Below are 19,505 nucleotides of genomic sequence, written 5' to 3' on the forward strand. Positions count from 1 at the left end.
GATTTCTGAGTTCGAGGCCAGCCTGGTCTACAAAGTGAGTTCCAGGACAGCCAGGGCTATACAGAGAAACCCTGTCTCAAAAAACAAAAACAAACAAAAAAAATACAGGGAAATTCTAATATTAGATCAGAATAGTAACTCTGAGACAACTGTATCACCAAAGAAGAGGCCAAGAATGGTGGTGTACGCTTGTAATCCCAGCTCAGGACATAGAGGCAGGTGAACACTGCCAACTCTAGGGCAGCCTGGTCTGCATAGAGATCTAGGCGGCCAGGGGTGCACTGTACTGGAAGTACTGGTAGAGGCTAATGGTCATTTACGGTGCAGCATTTGCACAGGAGGTGGGCGGCATCCAAGTTTCTGCAGATGGTTAAATAGGAGACAGCTTGTAAGGAAAATTCTTACCCGAAGCCCAGACTCAATGAATATGTGCATGTTGGTTTTCTTGTTCACGACCGCTTTTGGCCCACCTCGAACTGGAGTTGCGGGGAGCAGAAGGCAGCTCTGGGGTGGCAGTTGAGCATCAAGTACAGGGGCTGCTGGCTTTCTGTTAATCAACCACAATGGAAAAAAATGAAAGACCACTGTCATCAGCCTCAGAGAAGTTGCTGTGGCCTCCTGGAGAGCAGAGCAGCGCTGACAGGGCCCAGCTGCTCCAGCTGTGTCTCCTCCTTCCCTGCAGATGATGGGCCTCTGACCGGGTCACAGCAATTCCTAGACTAAGGGATGGGTCTGAGTGAGGTCAGACAGCAAGAGGATAGATAATGCTTGGGGCTGCAATCTGGAAATATACACCAAGGGCGCTTTTCTCAGAACAGAGCAAAATCCCAAGAACAGGCAGGAGGTGTTTTCAGATTGCTTAAGTTCTACATCTGTTTTTATCAGAACAACAGGGATATATTTATTTCAAATCCATTCTTCCATTCAGTAATATTTAAACTGTCAGCAGAGAACGGTAGGGAGATAACTGGCTGCTATCATTCATAGACACCTGATTAAGAGAAATTCAATCCAAATTTTTCATTTCCTAATAAAGGGTCTTACTGTGTAACTTCGCAGTCCTGGAACTCACTATGTAGTCCAGGTTGGATTTGAACTCAGATCTGCCTTCCTGAGTGCTGCGACTAAAGGTGTGCATTACTACACAGAACAAGCACCCCTCCCCCCCTCCCCCCAATCTTATGTTAAAGTGGAACTTGGAAGAACTCCGAAAGTTCTCAGCCCAAACAGCACCAAGGTAAGAAGAATTTTGCTATCTAAACTAGGCTGGCCACAAATTCACAATCCCCCTGCCTCTGCTTCCTGAGCACTGGGATTACTAGGATGCGCTCAGCTTGGCTTTGGTTCTGCACTGTTCCAGATTATTAAATTAGTACACTTAAGAGATGATAAGGGAAGGGCTCATGAGTCGGGGGGTTTTACCTGGAAGTTTTTCCCAAACTTACTTTTCCTTTTCTGTTAGCAGCGGCAGATTTTCACTGACCAGCCCGTAACTGAGCAGCAGAAGAGCATCTGCTGTCATGTCTGGATTCACAATTAACCCTGCTATAATTCGGCGTAAGGTTTCGTGAACTTTCCGGGCAAGTTTTAAACTCGTGGTATTCTGTAGGATCTAAATGGGCAAACAGAGAACGACATGCTAAGGAAGAGCCATGCTTTCATTTGCATTTTCTCTAATTAAAAAGAAAAAAGTATAGTACTACATCTTCAAATAGCTATGACATATAAAGTCAAAGTTACTGTGAACTTGTGAACTGAAGTTTCCAAAAGGAAATAGTCTACAGGGCTGGCTGATTAAACTCCAGGGATTATGGAGAGCTGCAACAGGCACAGGCCCTGAAACAAAGTATCTCAGGCCATCTTGAACCCCATAAATGGCAATTTACCATGTACCCCTGTGTTTGACTTAACATCCTGTGGCTATCTAGTAAACCCTTGTGGGAATATACAAACAGATTTCTGCTTTCACCAAGCCAAAGGCTAGGAATGTCTTCAGATAACATCATGGGACTACAACGACAGAGACCTCCACTCTATTGGAACTGATCTACCCAATGTTTCCACAATATATTTTTAAAATGCCTTGATTTATGACTGTTTCTTCTGCTACTATGAAAACTTTACTACTTTGTTACCATGTATGAATTCACGTTATCCTCATTCACATTTGCCTTCAGAATAATAAAGAGGATAAACTCTTGTATTTTCTTTTGAGGTAAGAGCAGCCTCAACTTGAGAGACAATCACTGTGAATGGTTTTCATGCTTCCATTCCTGTGACTTTCTTCCCTGTTGGTGAGACTCAGGGCAAGTGCTGCAGGTGTCATCTGCCAAGCGCACTGATGGAGGTGATTGGTAGACATGCAAGTGCGCACAGCAATTAAAGCAAGTAATTGCTATTTAAAAGAAGGCACGTAAACTAAGGGCTGCAACGGCCAGGCTTCAGGACAAACTCAAAGGGGCTTAACAGGAACTTGGGACTGTCATCAACCTTAGCAAGATCCTTAGCACTTCACTGCATGAGACCCTTTACACCTCAAAATATACCCAACTTTCTTAGGCCAGAAGAAGGTGTCAGGTACCTTGGAACTGCAGTTACAGATGGCTGTGAGCCACCATTCGGATGCCGGGATTTAAACCTAGATTCTTGGGAAAAGCGGCCAGTGCTCTTGAACACTCAGCACCCACATTTGGCACCATGGCAGTTGTGTAAAGACACAGCTGTGCCATTCACTCACACTCCACCTCTTGATGCCTTTCCTCTCACACCTTGTCTCCATGGTCATAGCATGGCAGGCAAGGCTGCAACCCGGCACGTACACGGTACTCGTTTGCTCCTTTAGCACAGAAGGCCTTACAGTCTCGCTCACGGTCAGTGCCCACCTTGCAGGGCTCTCAGTACTGCAGGGAACTGAAGTACTCTAATGCTGGCTGCTCCCAGTCTCTCTCACTCAGGTCCTTACCTCTTTTAATGGCAGAATAAGTTTCGTAACTTGCTGTTTTCCCACAAACTTGCCCAGGATTTCGTAAGAATCGTAACTCTTGCTCCTTCGAGCCTCCATGACTTTGGACAGAATCTGCTTTACTTCCTTTTCTTCAGCAAGGGCACCAAATAATTCATGGTTAAAAATCTTTGAAAGAAAGGGCAAATGGCAGAGATGAGCACTCAGCAAGGTGTGCGGAGAAACGAAGTCTGTGAGGACAATTAAAGTAAGCTAGCCTGGACTGAAATGGGGAGGGCGACTTCTGTTAGATTGCACACATTCCCAGTGCACTTTAGAAAGCGGTGCAGAAACAGCAAACCCAGCACCTAGAGCTCAGGCTAAGAGACACACCATCTCATATCTGCAACTTAATTACTGAAACCAACAGAAACTTTCATCTATTCCTTTCAAAACTTGGACGTGCACTGCCAGCTCGCTTTGGAAAAAGAAAGGGCAAGCACTAGTAACGGCAGATGCCCACTGCAGTGGAGCTGTGCCTTTCCAACTGCTGCGACTTTATGTCATGAAGATAGGAAATTCACGCGCGTACAGTGTGTCTGCGTATGCGTGCACGTGCACATGGCTGGGAATTAAATCCAGGGAGGGTCATCTACACACTAATCCCCCACCAGCACTATTTTAGTATTTGTGAACTTCTAAAATGACACCGCCCACCTCGGGAAAGCAGAACTGCATTCTGTAAATCTTACCTCAGTCATTATGTGAAGACAAGAATCTAAATCCCCAACTTGCAGCTTGCTGGAGAGGCCTTGCAGCAACGTGTAAACAGTGAAAGTGAGCACGTGGACCTAGGAGGACACGCACAGTCAGGACGCAGAGGGCTAAGAGTCCCATGGCTGTGGGGGCTGCATGGGCCTGAGAAGTGCTGACCTTAACGCTGTCCAGGGTTAGTTACTGCTCAGAGCAGCTTTGAGACACGTTCTCCTCACGTGTCACCATTTAAAGACCTTTGACCAAAGGACAGCTTTGTACAAAATACAGAGTGTTCAGAAATCCAATGGCTTAGGTGCTACAATGATTTATGAAAGAAAGACATGCAGACACACAAGTAAAAACTGCCGAGAAACCAATCACGTCGTTAAAGCAGTCAGGAAAAACTGTGTGACTTGGAAGGGGATCAAACTGAATAGCTCACTGCAAAGGGTAGTACTGTGTTTTTAAAACAAATCCTTGTCAAGGTAGGATTCCATATTCAGCAGTGATAGCCTCTTCAGGAACGAAGGTGAGATAAAGGCCTCCCAGAAGGGCAGTGAGACCTGTGCCACCAGCCCCATGATCCCAGGGAGCAGTAGCAGACACGGCCAGCAGCTCAGAGCGGAGGCAAGAGCAGCAATGGAACTGTCCAGGGCAGGACCACGCTCCTTACTTGACTTCCTCCATATGCACGGGACCACAAAGTAGTTACCACATTACCATAGCAAGTTCCCAATCCTCCAAGACAGAAGCGAAGACCACAGAGCAGGTGAGGGGAAGGGACCTACAGAGTGGCAAGTTTCCACGTTGCACTTCACGTGCTACAATCCTGATCCTCATATACTGTTGTTAGCCTAAGAATACATATGCTGATCTCTAGAGCATGCTAGCAAAAACAGCCACATAAAGAAAGCATACTGGAATTAGTTAGAACAGGTTCCTTACACATCAGCAAGATAAGGCATGCAAGGAGTTAACTACAGAACTTTTGGCAGAATACTTGAACAAGTCATAAAGGTCCCCTAGCAAATGCAGGCTCTATAGGCAACTGTGGCGGGCTCTAGTTTGCACCTTTCTAACATCTGCATGCTGCTGTCCAGGCTCACACTTGGAGTTGTAGCAAAGTTAGACCACCACGTAACTGCTCAATGTTTCACATTGCCTGGTGGCTTTACTAATTTTACATGGTATGCCAAGTTTAAAGTCTTCAACACATAAATACATGTTCATTCATATCTTTCATATTCACTCAGCTGGCAATACCTTCAAGTAAACATGACAATAAATTTCCATTAAAATCCAGAGACCATGAAACAATGTTATACAAGGTGACAAAAAGCCCATGTGACCCCAAGCCAAGGAGAAGCCATAGCTAAGATCTTTTGAACTGATGGATACAGACTAGGAACCTTCAGTTGTGGCTGTTTGAGATGGGTCTTATGTAGCCCCGACTGCCTTTGATTTCCTGATACTCTTTTTTCAACCTCCCAATGCTGGGATTAGAGATGGAGTCCCCACACTTGGCTCTGAGCTGGAAACGGCCTGAATGCTGCTGCCTGATCGCTCCAGCTTTCCTGAAGACAGACCCAAAGCACTATGACTTGTAATGTTCAATCTGAATGTATGTGCGATCAAACACTGCGCTTACCTGATACCCACGGACAAGGGTCGACTGTAATTCTTTCAGGACGTACTGTAGAAAGTGCACGCCCAGATCTTCGATTATTTTGGAGAGGGTGCTGCGTGCAATGTCTCTGATTTCCTGTGCTCTGTTCTTGAGGAGGACACACACTTTCAGCAAAATACTAGAAAATACAAGGTTGAAAAATAACTAGCCATGTCACAGAAACAAACAAAAAATATGCCCATCTTTTTGTCTCTTAATTATTCATAACCTGAATTCCTAGTCAGGATTTGGAATTATAGCCAACCATGGCGGTAATTCTCTTCTTGACAAAATAAACTTACAGTCCAGGAGGAAAAGGGACAAATCTTGGGTTTCTCTGAACTTGTCTCATTTGTCACATAATGACGTACCTGGGCAGATTTGCCTCCATAACTTCCCGTGGCAGGGACCGCATCAGCTTAACCATGGCAAAGGCAAGGGGCACTCGGACTACTTCCTCATCGTTCACGACCTTTGACTTGACCAGTTTGTGCTCTTCTTCTCTTTTGGTCTAGAAGAAAAGTTGAGGGCAAGTTCAAAGAAGCACAACGACATGCCAACACTGTACCCTACATGTGACTGTCTCTTTTGATTGTTGTCCAGGTCTTGGGGCTTGCTACACCCAACTTTCTGGACCCCCTAACTTCTTATCTGAAAGACAAATTTTCTATTTTAAGCCCATTGCTTGTTTACTTGTGTGTGCGCGCACACACACAATGGGGGGCCAGAGGTAGAAGTCAGAGTGTCCTGTTCCATTACTCTGGAGCTGGGCTGACAGCCAGCAAACTTCAGCTATCTTCCTGTATCTGCCCAGGTCCACCATCCTCATAGCTCTGGTGTTACAGACATGCGGCACAGCCATTCCCAGGTCTGTACGTGGATGCTGGGGGACAAATTCAGGCCTCCACGCCTGCACAGCAAGGGCTCTTACTTGGCTTATCTCTATTAAAGCTAGTTAACTCTGCTGCTGCAATGCAAAACAATGGCTGTGTGTTCTAGTATGCATTAGGTATTATATATATATATATATAAAAGATATTAATGTACATATTAAAACACACACACACACACACACACACAAAGCAGTAACCTAGTTACAATGCATGGGTAGGCCTATGTTTTATACCAAGAAGGGAAGGCTATGAAAAACAGACTCGAAAGAAAGGTAATGAGAATATATTGTTCCATGTTATCCCTATCGGGCAGGAGAAAGATGCATCTCTCTGTCGGAGCACCGTGTCTGCCTAAGTTGATATTTAAACACTACAGAAGTAGCCAAAAAGCAGAAAGGGAAAACAGGTTCTGTTTCATTGGCTTGTCTTGGAGAACTCATCCTCTCATTTGCAGATAAAAAAAGCAATGTAATGGCTGCCTCAGGTTACTGGGAGAAGGAACTATGAAAGGTTGAGATGAAGGGAAACGCACAAGCTCCCATTAGTCGAAAGCCTGAGGAGGAGCCCACGCAATGTGATGGGCTCATCAGCACCGGGGCTCATATAGACCTGCCGGCCGGCCCCACTCCTTACCGCAGACGCGAGGCACTTATGCAGCCTGGGGAGGATGTCGCCAGTTATGGCTCCCTGGATGGTCTGAATTGTTCTTTCCAGCTCCTCCTTATTCCGAGGAAGAAAAGAGACAGACTTGGAGATGCACTCTTGCTCCTTAGCCGCCGTCCCCTCAGAAGCAGCTGCCTCGGAGGCTCCCAGAGCCTCCTTGCTGTCTGACAATCTCTCAGAGGCTTGTTCCTTCCCCGCCTCATCCATGTCCTCCACTTCCATGGCTTCAGGCTCCAGTAACTCAGCCATCTCAACCGTGTCTGTAAGAAAAAAGTCACCTTGAATTAAAGAAATGTCACAGCTGGGTGTGGGGTTTGTACCTGAAACCTTATCTTAACCTGAACAGCACACTCAAGAGTCTGAGAAAGAAAGATGAAAAAGTTGGGGGCTAGCCTGAGCTACACAGCCAGATCCTGTCTCAAAATGAGGAAGAGGAGATGAGAGAGGAAGAGGAGGTGACGATGAAGATAGTCATGCAGCTGCCTTCTCTAACACTATCTGTAGACCACCGGTTATCTGACAATAGCACCGGAACCAAAAGGGCTGCGGGTTACTTTCTCACAGGTTGCGTCTAATGACGGAGATAAAAGTATGTGGCCTGGCCAGAATAAGGTCACCTGAGAACACAGGAGTGCCACTAAATTCCAGTGCCATTAAACTCCATTAAAACGAGACAGTTTAGTACTGTGAGGCAAGGCCAGCCTTGAACCTGTTCATAAACTACCTTAGTAAATTACCTAACCCCCACGGGGCTTTGGGTTCTTCACCAATGAAAGGGAAAGAGGCACCACCTTGCAAAACTATTTTGAGAATTAAATGAAGTAAATTCTGTAACTGCCTAAAATTTGTTTGTCATTCCACCAAATATAAGGAAAAACATGGTGGCTATGAAGCCCATTCTTTCTGTCATTTACAGCTGTGAACCCTTGCTATCTTACACCGCTGAAGCCCAGCCTCTTCTATCCAGAAAACACCAGGGAACAAACAGGGTCCCTGAAAGGTCCCCTCTCCTCAAACTCCTCTCACTGAGTCCATTTCCCATTTCATCGTTGTTGAGCATTTTTAACATATGGAATTAAGAATCAGAAAACAAAACCCTTGGCTCGGCATCATAAAGGACAAAGATGTTCTTCACCCTCAGCCTGGGCTGTGAAGCTCCCTGCACCCTGGGCTGGTCCAGCGCTGAGTCAGGCTACTGTGGGGAGAGGGTCTTGGCTGTGTCTCCATGTGATGGGCATTCTGCGATGCCGCTCTGTCACATTTGACATGACAGCACAGCACAGGTTGCTGAGAAGGACGCACATGGGACAAGAGCTGCTCTGTGTAGGCCTGACGGTGGTAAGCGGATGATTAATTCTGAGGCAGAGAAGTAGTGCTCTGTCTGTTCAGGCCCAGAATCTCATTGCTGGTACTCAGAGGCAGACTGCCACACACAGGGAGATAGGACCTCTAGGGATGTAAGACAGCAGCTCTGGGGTTTATATTATATACTTTAGCTCTGTCTTCTGTACAGGTAAACAAAACTTTAAAAGAAATGAGCTATTCATTTCAGTTTCTTCCTGACTCAGTAACTGGTCCTACTACAAAATGAAAAAACAGTATATTTTGCCAACTTTAATTATCATAAATTATCGAGGAATAAAATGAAAATCTAGTTAAGTTTCAAAACATACTTTCTTCATTCTTAACATTTCCCATTTGTTCTTCAAGAGTTTTGTAGTCAAAATGGAAGGCTTCCAACACGATTACCAGCAAACTGTCAAGAAAGATACAGAAATGGCATCTGATTAGCTCCATCATCCATGGTGGGGAGGGGGAGGGGGAACGACTCAGGGTCAGCAACAGTACAACTGTTTACCATGTGACCGTAGTAGCATCATCGATTATAGCCACATTCACACAGTGAGTGTAAGTGGAGATCCCAGAAAGACACATTCAGAAAGCGGAGTTCAGGTTATGTTTTAAAGACAAAGAAACCGACTATACCTGACAGCCAGTTTCTGGTTGATTTGGCCTGACTGCAAGACATGGATGAAATGTTTCAAGTAATAGACATATGCTGGCCAAGACAGGTGTCTGCAGATGGCACCGATAACCTCCGTGGCTGCAATAGTTATGTTTTCATGCTGTGAAAGAACCCAAGAGCTTCAATGGACAAGTGAGTGCTAAGAAAACACAGGTTACTTTGGTACACTCCACAGGACAACAGGCCATCAGCAATCATAGAAGGAATTATAATACCTCGTGTTCTTCACAAAGAAGCTTACCGGCCACTGTTACAACAGACTCACCTGGACACTGTAAGTTTGTCAAATAAGCTGCCCTTACTCCTACCCTAAGCCCAGAAAAGGGTGGTATCAATTTAAAGAATATTAATATTAATGTACTCTGAACCCTTTGCTGCCCAGATCTTCCAGATGAGATCAAGACTACTGCCAGTGAACAGAAAACAAAACAAAACAAAACAAAAAAGGTTGTGACCACTGTAAAAAACCACACTGCTACACCACTACACTGCTCATCCCCTTCAAACCTTTAACTAGGAAAGTGGACAAAAACATGAATCCAGTTGTCAAACTCTGGATATCAATTACAGCAAGATAGGACAGTGTTCCCACAAGAGGAAGATGGGGTGTATTGCCATGACCTGAATTTACTGTACACACAGAACTGTGGGGCTCCAGTGCAGGAGAAGAACCCCAAAGTGTCTAACGGTATCTGAGTTACAGAGACAGAGGCAGGGCATGGTAGCTCGCTGCAGTGCACAGGGAGGAGTGCAGGGAGAAGAGAGCTAGCTGCTTGAGGAAAGGCTCTTGGGTTTAATCAGAGCACTCACCAGCACACCCGAGGAAGGGAATGCTGTCACCAAAGCCCAGCCAAGGATGGGGATACTTACACCCATCCTCAGAGCAGAAGAGACACCAGGGCATAAGACATGCAAACAGACAGAGTGGGATGAAGAACACAGCACTCATAAGCACGTGAGCAAATGCACAAGACCTTCTCCTTATCTCAACCCCCCCCCCCCAAGAAGACAATTATTTGTAAAGCAGTAAGAATATTTACTGTGCATTTAAAACTAGTATAAGTTTGGTGGTACAGGACCATAGTCTTGCAACTAGGGAGGGAAGAGAGCTTTAAGATCAAGGGCAGACTGGGTAACGCCCCAACCCTCCTCAAGAATAAGGAGGGAAGAAGAACCTCCCTAGCCTTGGTGGCTCATACCTACAGTCCCTACAGTCCCAGCACTTGGAGTCTGAAGCAATAGGACCACCGGGAGTGTGAGACCAGCCTGCACCACTACACAGTGGGGCAGCCTAAGATAGAGTGATACGCATCTCCAAACAAACCAAAAAGCAAGAGACCAAGGAACCAAACAAATGGAAACACGCCCGCCGTCCAGGCCAGCACCTGGGAGCTGATGGCCGAGTTTCGAGTTCAGTCAAGGTCAACTTGGGCCACACAGTGAGACTGTTTCTTAAAAAGCCAGAAACCATTTAATCTGGTCACTAATGCTCATGCGTGTTACACTAGTAGCTTACCTTGAGCATTTTCTCATCAAGAATTGGAGCCATGGCATAAGGCATGATGTAATTCTGAAGAGATTTAGAAGACAGCACAGCCTGGCCTTCCAGGAGCTGCTTAGCCAGTTTCTTCAGGGCTCTTGCTCGTCTGTGGATCTAGACAGTGAGAGGAAATATGCAGTGGTTACTGCACACGCTCTCCTAAAGCCACCCCTGCCTCAGCCCCAAGTGCTTTTTCCATGAGAAGTTTAAAGGCAGGGATCTAGAAGAGCACGGCCATGAACTACGAGAGCAGATACCTAGGTCTTCGCTTGCTCTCGCATATATAATCCATAGCACTTAACAATGGGCCTGAATTCCCTTAGAAAAAAAAACAAAGGAAGTTGACACTATCAGGATTTGTGTTTGGTGATGCCACCAAGAACGAGACCCCCGGGAGATGATCACCTTATATGCAAATTTGCCTGCTGGTCATGTAGACCAGGGAAAGAACCCTGAAGCCTTCTGAAACCCCAAGATCCATCTTTCCCAGAAGGCCCAATTGTATGAGCTGCTAGTCTCAAGGCAGAGGAAAGCAGCTGCACCTACCTGAATGTGCTTCATGTTCTCAAAGAAGTCCATTTCCGGGTCATGGCAATGAGTGAGCTGCACCAAGTCCTTAAATTCCAGTTGATTTGGAAAAGTTTGAATCAAACAGGAAAGGATCAGGGTATAGTCATGCTGAACACTCTGCAAATATCACATTGAGGAAAAACAAAAATGAAAGTAGTTTAAAAGAATTATCCATTTCCTAGACAATATAAGGTACATGAAAAAGCCATTTACATTTTAAGTAAACCATTTCTCCCACTGTAAGAAAAGAAAAAAATCTGTGTAAAATAAAAACCTACCCCCAGAAAACTTGTGACAGTTGGTAACTACTTTAATTATTATACTAAACCCTTTTCAACAGCAGACGAGGGAGCACACCCATAGACAGCAGTAACAAGAAATCACGGTTCCAATACCTCTGTCTGGCTCTTAAGCCCCTTCCTCAGTTTCTCCAGGAGGGTCCGGTGTATGATGTCCTTATACTCTTTCTCTGTGACATTCAGAGCAGCTAGCCTTTTGATGATACTTGTCAAGCATATGCTGGCATTGTCACTTAAAGACATGTCTCCTATCTGAAAAAGAGAAAACCCGGTCTTTCTACTGCTGACTTTTATCTATAACACAACAGTGTTATTCTCCCAGCAAGTGAACTCTTGTCAGAGCTACTGTGCCAAACCCTACTAAGAAACGCCTGTGAGTGCCTCATGCTTTATAGAGAGGCAGATGGAGGAGGGTGTGATGACCACAGCATGGGATTCTGGAAAACACATACCAGATGTGTTCATTTCAGGAAGCGCTGCCAAGCATACTTTTAGACTAGCTTTATGTCCCAAAGCAAGCAGAATAAAAGTTTCACTATAGCCAGTTTTGGATTATCAGGTTGTCGTGAGAAAAAAAAAAAAAAAAAAAAAAGGCAGAACGAAGAACATTTGCCTGGTGTAACTTGGATTAAAGGCCCCTTTGTCCTCAGTTTAAGAATGCAGTGAGTTGGTAGGCAGCATTTCTGCTGCTATGGGTACTTCAAGTTAGCTAGCTTTCAAGCTTTGAGGATTCTTCAGCCTCTCCCTCCCATGTTGAGGGGCTACAGAAGTGTGCTGCTACCACATCTGGCTTTCCCATGTGTCCTGGGGATTGAACTCAGGTCAGTCTTGACTGGCAAGGGCCTTTCCTCATGAGTCATTGTGCTGTCCTCAGTGGGTTTCAGAATCATAAGAAGGCTGCAAGCATCATGGGTCTCTACTTCCCTCCCTACAGCTCTTGGAAGCTGTGACGTCACATGATGGTAGGATATGCTGAAGAGCTGGAGGCAGGAAGGTCTGGGAATTTGAGGCCAGCCTGGTCTACATAGCGTTTCATGCCAGACAGGACTCCACACTGAGACCTTGTCTATAAACACTCTCACCAAAAATGACACGATCTTGTGCTGTAGACCAGGCTGGCATCAAACCCACCATCCTTCAGTCCTGCTTCCCACTGGCAAGTTACAGCAGTGTGCCACCACACCCAGGCCAGGCATCCCTTGTTTTTTTTTTTTTTTTTTTGAAGTGCTTCCATGCATTTAACATTTTCAGTCTTTCAAATCATGAATGGAACACTAGTAGTTCACAAAACAAAAAAGTCTGAATTTAAAAGAAATTTTATCCTAAAAACTTCTGGTCTTCCTTCCAAACCCAAACTTAGGAATTAAGTCACTGTATTTGGTGGTATACTATTAAACAGCCCAAGGGTCTGCCATGACCTCTACCTACCTCCGTATTATAGAAACAGCCCAAGGGTCTGCCATGGCCCCCACCCACCTCCATATTATAGAAACAGCCCAAGGGTCTGCCATGGCCCCCACCCCCCTCCATATTATCGAAACAGCCCAAGGGTCTGCCATGCCCCCCACCCACCTCCATATTATAGAAACAGCCCAAGGGTCTGCCATGGCCCCCACCCACCTCCATATTATAGAAACAGCCCAAGGGTCTGCCATGACCCACTACCCACCTCCATATTACAGAGACAGCCCAAGGGTCTGCCATGACCCCCTACCCACCTCCATATTACAGAGACAGCCCAAGGGTCTGCCATGACCTCTACCCACCTCCATATTATAGAAACAGTTGTGCATCACAGCGATGAGGTAGTCCGCATCCACTGTCTGCATTGCCTTTATGTTGGAGGTGATGGTCTGGAAGGCTGAGAATCTAACGTCAAAGTTGATGTCATCGAGATGTCTTTTATCAAAGGCATTAAGCTATGAGAGATGATAGTACAACCATATAAATAGAGGGATTATATCAATATTAATAAACCAATACTTTTGAAGCCAAAGAGAAATAGGATTTCTTTCTTACCTTTACGATATCTGTAATGTATTTTAGTCCACTTTCAAAATCAGACAGACTCTGAAAGTAAAGGGCAATATGTTTATTTTTTGAGTGTTAATAGCCAGCATTTCTGGCTATGAGCAGCACAGTTATTAATGGATAAAGCTGTAACTCTCCTGCTCTCCTCAGCCCCTGAGACCAACAAAGGTGGCTGGCCCCAATATTTATGGGGTGGAAAGAAACAGCAATTTGGGATTTAAAAAAAGAATACATATCATATACCTGGAAAACGGTACAGAGCAGCTGTCTTGACAACTTGTTCTTAATAACTGAAAAGAGTTTGGCGAGAGGTCTGAGGAAGTGTGCGGGATTCAGACAGTGCTGTAACAAGTTCTGCACTGTCACCAGGATGTCAAGCTCTGTATCCTGAGAACCAAGAGAAACTGCATTTCAGGATTTCATAAAACTTCTCTCTCTCACGCAATGTACACACACATGCACGCACACTCACTCAGGCAGGTGTGTTTTCCTACACTTTCTGTCTCCTAAGTGCTGGGATTACAGGTGTGCACCACTACACCGAGTTCAGTTTATATTTTATGATAGCACTAGAAATAAATAGTTATGATTAAACATTGAAAAAATTATTTCATGGTATTTAAAAATTTAGCATTTTAACTTAACACAGAATCTATTATGTTATAATTTCTTCCTTTAATTCAAATAAAGAATACATGTGCTTTTCAAAGTCTCTTAGGTTATGTAATCCCAGTGGTGCTAAGGGCAAGAGCACGCTGAGGAGAAGAAGCCCTTCTGGCTGCCTACAGACCTGTGGGCTGATGTCTGCATGACTACCTGGTCAAAGAGGTTTGGCTCACTACTGATGCCTGGTGAGCTCTTGACTCGAGTCAATTGTGTTTGAATACTGAAGGAGAGACTTTTCACCGTTTTGCCAATGATCTATAGAATGCATTTCCTAGGTTCTACTGTTGTTCAAGAGAGGGAGAAAAGCCCTGAAATGCATGAGAAGCTAACTGAAGGGGACCATCTTACGGAGGTGCAGATGAGGATGTCCCGCTTCTAGCCCAGTTCCCCTCTACTGCAAATGTTTTACTTCTATACCGCCTCAAGTTTTCTGGAACAAATACTCACGGGATTTAAACAATACAGTTCCCTACACAAGTAAGCCTAAGATAGCATGCTCAGCACACAAACTCAGCATCCTCTGAACGGTACCTGAGCAACATTGCCCCGGAGGAGGAATGGAAGGAGCAGTGTAATGAGGAGAGAACACTGTTCTCTGTTTTTCATAAACTTGCTTATCCTAAAGAGGACAAATGGACACGTTAGGATATGCAGGAAGAAGAATTTCTCACAAGCTAAACTGCAGAAAACCAACAGGCATGAGTGTAGTGGGTGCTCTCACCCTGGCTTCAATGCAGTTTCCTTAACAGCACAGCGATAGAGGAATTCCTCTGCCCCATTTTGCTTAGAGAGAAATGGAGAGCAGAGGAGCAGCTGTGGTGTGGCTGGGAAGCAGCCCAGTGGCCTATCATGTTCCCACCACCGTATGGCTCAGGGTGAACTTCAGCATGCACTTAGCCTCCAAAACACGAGTAAAACATTCTAGTCTCTAGAAGATCCTAATTTATCACTTTTACATTGTTGAGAGTAATAAAAGGTTATCAGCAAGTTTAGTAACTCTCACATTAAAATTTAGGATAAAACAGTTTCTTATTACTAACTTTGCTCTTTCAGGAACTGATTATATATTATTAATTCTACTGCCAAAGTCTTTAAAAAACCAGGCTTGACTCTTCAGGCAATTTGTTCTTCCAAGTATTTTTAGTGATCTAACAAAGCTTGAGACTTTTTGTTTGTTTGTTTTTTTGAGACAGGGTTTCTCTGTGTAGCCCTGGCTGTCCTTGAACTCAGAAATCCACCTTCCTCTGCCTCCCAAGTGCTGGGATTAAAGGCGTGCGCCACCATCGCCTGGCTAAAGCTTGAGACTTTGACAATCAAAGTTTTCGTTTGATTGGGGCCTGGAAGATGCAGTGTGTGCTCCACTCAGAGCTACACTCCCACCCACTCCTCTCTCCTCCTGCTCCCCCCCGCCCCCGTTGCCACTCAGAGAGAGCTACACTCCCTCCCACCCCTCCCAGTCCACCCCACTTTCTTTCTTCTGTCTGATGTTTAGAGCTGGTGATTAGACCCAGGACCCTACACACATTATTAAAAGACTCATTCTTTCTAAATTGTTCAAAAGTGAACTGAAAAACTAGAAGAAGGGTTAACACTTGAAAGCACGTATGCTGATCTCGCCTTCCAGTACAAATCTGCCACTTACTTAGAAAGAATGCCGAGCTCCTTACTGACTTGAGCCCTCTTCTTCTTCTTCTTCACCTTTTCTGCACTTATCGTGGTTTTGCTGAGGTACTGAAGAATTGCAGGCACATGTGGCAGAATCAGTCTCCCTCCTACAGTCACAGGCTCTGAAACAGCGAGGTCTCAATTACCTCCTCCTCATCATTAGATAAGATTTTCTCGATGACAAATAAGGAAAACACTCAATTATTCACGAACATTTACATTTCAACTCTAGGGGCTGCTGAGATGACTCGGTGGTTAAGAGCAATGGCTGCTCTTCCAGAGGTCCTGAGTTCAATTCCCAGCACCCACATGGTGGCTGTACATGCAGCCAGAGCACTCATACATTAAGCATACAACCCCTCACCCCCACAATAAAAACACATTTCAACTCTAGCCACTAAATAACCTTTTCTTCTTTAAAAGAGATACACCAGTAGTTAAATTACAAATGTATGTAAACCTGGAGGCTATGGAAATCATTCCTTATTTCAGTACAGGAACCGCCGGGCTGCTGTAACAGGAAGGATTCAGGTCTAACAGTGGAGAACATTTCCCAGTGTCCTGAAGGACAGCTGAGATGTCCTGGCTGGAGAGTAATCTATCTACATTCCTACATGTGCAAAGAATTTCAGATTACACTCGCCTCTGACAAAAGAAACTTTTCCGCACAAGGTGTTAAGAGTCAAATTCTACTTTGCGGAGAGCAGCAGCTGTCTACAATGTCTATGAATCACATGCTTGGTGGACTGCGCACACCTGTGTCTTCCGCTACGTCGGCGTACACACAGCCAGTTACTGGCAAGCTTGGCACTGCTTCTGTGGGCTGGAAATCTGGAAGGTTGAGGAGATCATCAACTATATCCATTATAATGCTGGCTGTGGCCTCTGACAGGTTCTTTGCTGAGAGAACTTCAAAGACATTGGTCAGGATATCATATTCTGGATGCCCAGGTTTCTGTTTAGCCAGAAGAGGGAAATATCTGCCAGGAGAAAGACATTGTAATAATCACCTTATTTCTCAGTATGTTATGTTTAAAACATTCCACTAAGAGTTTGTACACTGATGTTAACAAGTGTATGTGTATATGAAAAGAAATTACTTTAAAAGATAGAACTCAATGGCTAAATCTAAACACTCTATAGACACTGTATCACTTAGATTTGCATCTATTTATTTAATCTTCATGACATCTCTATGATGTACCATTATTTCCCATTTCTGATAAAGGAGGGCAGACCTGCTAAAGCCACCAAGCTGTCGTAAGAAGCAGCAGGGCTGAGATGGAGTCTCACACATGCTAGGAGTGCTGTCTCTTATTGAGTTATATCCTCTTTTTTAATGTAATGGTGGTGGTGGTGGGGAGGGCAGTTTTGAGACAGGGTTTCTCTGTGTAGTCTTGGCTGTCCTGGTACTTGTTCTGTAGACCAGACAGACTTCAAACTCAAGAGATCCACCTGCCTTTGCCTCCTGAGTCCTGAGTGCTGGGATCAAAGGTGTGAGCCACCACAGCCTGGAAAGAGCGGCATTTTTATGAAGTAGTTTTTTGACATGCATGTTCACTAATTATTTCTCATTCAGTTGTATATGTACATCTGTGGCTGCTGGAATTCTAATGTCAGTCAGCCTGCCCTGGAGATTTGTTTTTCAGGTGGGTACCACACATGAAAGAGAAACAGATGGAGTGACTGCACAGGAAGAGGGTTCTGGAAAGCAAACTCGGGTCCCCTGGATGATCACCAAGTGCTGGGGACCCTGAGCCATCTCTCCAGCCCACCATCTACTTTCTCAGGGGGGGGGGGGGAGAGGGGAGGGAGGGAGAAATTTTAGGACTCAATGAAATGATGTCCAGTGTGGATGTGCACCTTGAATAAGGTACCAAATAAAGAAAGGCCAAGCTGCACTGGACTATCTTCCTGGACTGAAGCCTTGGTGGCTTGTTTGTATACATCACTATAAACCCTTCTCAAACAAGACTATAAAACACTGCTTCTAGGTGCTCAGAAGTAAGATACAAAATCCCTTATCAAATGGGGAGATAAGGAAAGCGAGGCTTTTTCCTAGTAACAAACAGGCTCTCCTACTAGTAAAGAAGGACAGATGATGAAAACAGTGTTTAGGGGTTTTAGGGAAAGTCTATTATAACAAGAAAGCATTCACGCCATAAGGGTAAATGATACAAAACAAAACCTGAAAAACTGGTTATATGATACGGTCTCAATTTTGTGAATACCAATGGCAAAATTTTAGCTAGCACCACCAGTACTCAGACTTTACCTAACACAGGATTTTACAAGGAGGCAGTGATCTAGAGAGTCTAGAATGCTCCCAGGCTCTAGAGTCTCCATTTCAAGTAAGAACTGGGGAAAAGGCACAATCAACCACCAATGAACAAATGAGTATTTTTCAGGAAAGCATGCCAAAACATGGTTTATGTATGTGATAATGTCATCCTCGTATGATCTACATTCCACTTCTTCCAGGTCAGATCAAATGACTGACTCAATGACCACACACACACTGGAGGAACGTGTCTATCAACTACCATGCCTAGGCGTCAGCTTTGGACTTTATATACTATAATTTTCGTTTATATCACATTATAAGATGTAAATTTTACCTATGTCCCCACTTTTTATTGTGAAGTATTCATATATTGTGGAAGACATATGAAGCCGCCTTTCCTAGCTTTGGACTACCCGGGCCACAGTTAGGTTTTCCTTAAGAGCTCACTCTATGAACACTCTAGAGGCCAGGAAGGGCAGGGCAGGAGGGCAGAGATAGACACTGGGCAGCAGGCACCACTGAGCTCTGGGACTCTACTGCTCTGTCAGGTGACACAGGCTAATGTATTGTGGATTTCTAAAAGGCTGCAAGAAAGCATACGGAATGTTTTTACTAGAAGGAAAAAATATTTGAGTACATGTGTTCATCCTGATTTTTACACTACACAATGTATTCATATACTGCAACATAACTCATAAATATGCAAAATTTATGTACTAATTTTTAAAAGTTTCTCACCCATCCTAGATATTTGTTTTATCTCATACTCATAGACAAATATATTTATAGGCATTTTCCTTGGGATACATCATACATACTTCTCCATGAGTTTTCTTAAAATTATGTATTTTGGGAGCTGGAGAGATGGCTCAGTGGTTAAGAGCACTGACTGCTCTTCTGGAGGTCCTGAGCTCAATTCCCAGCAACCACATGGTGGCTCACAACCATCTGTAATGGGATCTGCTGCCCTTTTCTGGTGTGTCTGAAGACAGCTACAGTGTACTCACATATATAAAATAAATAAATCTTTAAAAAAATTACATATTTCAAGATCTTTCCATAATGTTATTCAATTGCTTTATCTGTTGTGACTGTACTTCAGAGTGACTCATGGTATAACAGATGGTCCTTAGACCAGTTTTGACTAGACTAGGCTAAAACACTGTTCCTTTTGAAAGGAAGGAAGAAGTCTTACCTTGCATTTCTGCTCCAGATGCTAATTAGTTTCAACAGAGGAGTAGGTGAATACTGACTCTCAGATCCAAGCCTGCAGATCTAGGATGGCAAATAAAGGCCATATGAACCACAGACTTATCGAAGCAACAAGAGCAACTGGTAAGCAGGGTAAGCAGCACAGTGGGGTGTGAAACAGCAGGGCAGAGAGCACGCAGAGGACAGTTGTGGGGAAACAGGGCAGAGAACACACAGAGAGGACAGATGTAGGGAAACAGAGAGGGCAGAGAACACACAGAGAGGACAGATGTGGGGAAACAGAGAGGGCAGAG

The 19,505-nt window shown here is 44.5% G+C and overlaps 1 protein-coding gene across 1 annotated transcript in view; it reads right to left on the minus strand.

Moving 5' to 3' along the window:
* Utp20 (UTP20 small subunit processome component) overlaps positions 1-19,505 on the minus strand; it is an 81,229-nt gene that overhangs the window by 15,462 nt on the left and 46,262 nt on the right. Inside the window, exons 29-47 of the mRNA XM_021175362.2 lie at positions 19,196-19,275; positions 16,473-16,696; positions 15,694-15,838; positions 14,583-14,670; positions 13,629-13,772; positions 13,374-13,424; positions 13,121-13,273; positions 11,451-11,606; positions 11,032-11,172; positions 10,462-10,599; positions 8,906-9,045; positions 8,593-8,675; positions 6,890-7,179; positions 5,735-5,874; positions 5,346-5,502; positions 3,694-3,792; positions 2,963-3,130; positions 1,446-1,612; positions 406-547 (exon numbers count right to left, since the gene is read on the minus strand). Of these exons, the coding sequence (XP_021031021.1) occupies positions 406-547; positions 1,446-1,612; positions 2,963-3,130; positions 3,694-3,792; positions 5,346-5,502; positions 5,735-5,874; positions 6,890-7,179; positions 8,593-8,675; positions 8,906-9,045; positions 10,462-10,599; positions 11,032-11,172; positions 11,451-11,606; positions 13,121-13,273; positions 13,374-13,424; positions 13,629-13,772; positions 14,583-14,670; positions 15,694-15,838; positions 16,473-16,696; positions 19,196-19,275 (2,706 nt within the window). The remainder of the gene's footprint in view (positions 1-405; positions 548-1,445; positions 1,613-2,962; positions 3,131-3,693; positions 3,793-5,345; positions 5,503-5,734; positions 5,875-6,889; positions 7,180-8,592; positions 8,676-8,905; positions 9,046-10,461; positions 10,600-11,031; positions 11,173-11,450; positions 11,607-13,120; positions 13,274-13,373; positions 13,425-13,628; positions 13,773-14,582; positions 14,671-15,693; positions 15,839-16,472; positions 16,697-19,195; positions 19,276-19,505) is intronic.

The sequence above is a fragment of the Mus caroli genome, chromosome 10 (assembly GCF_900094665.2).
Source record: "Mus caroli chromosome 10, CAROLI_EIJ_v1.1, whole genome shotgun sequence".
In the NCBI taxonomy this organism is placed as follows: domain Eukaryota; kingdom Metazoa; phylum Chordata; class Mammalia; order Rodentia; family Muridae; genus Mus; species Mus caroli.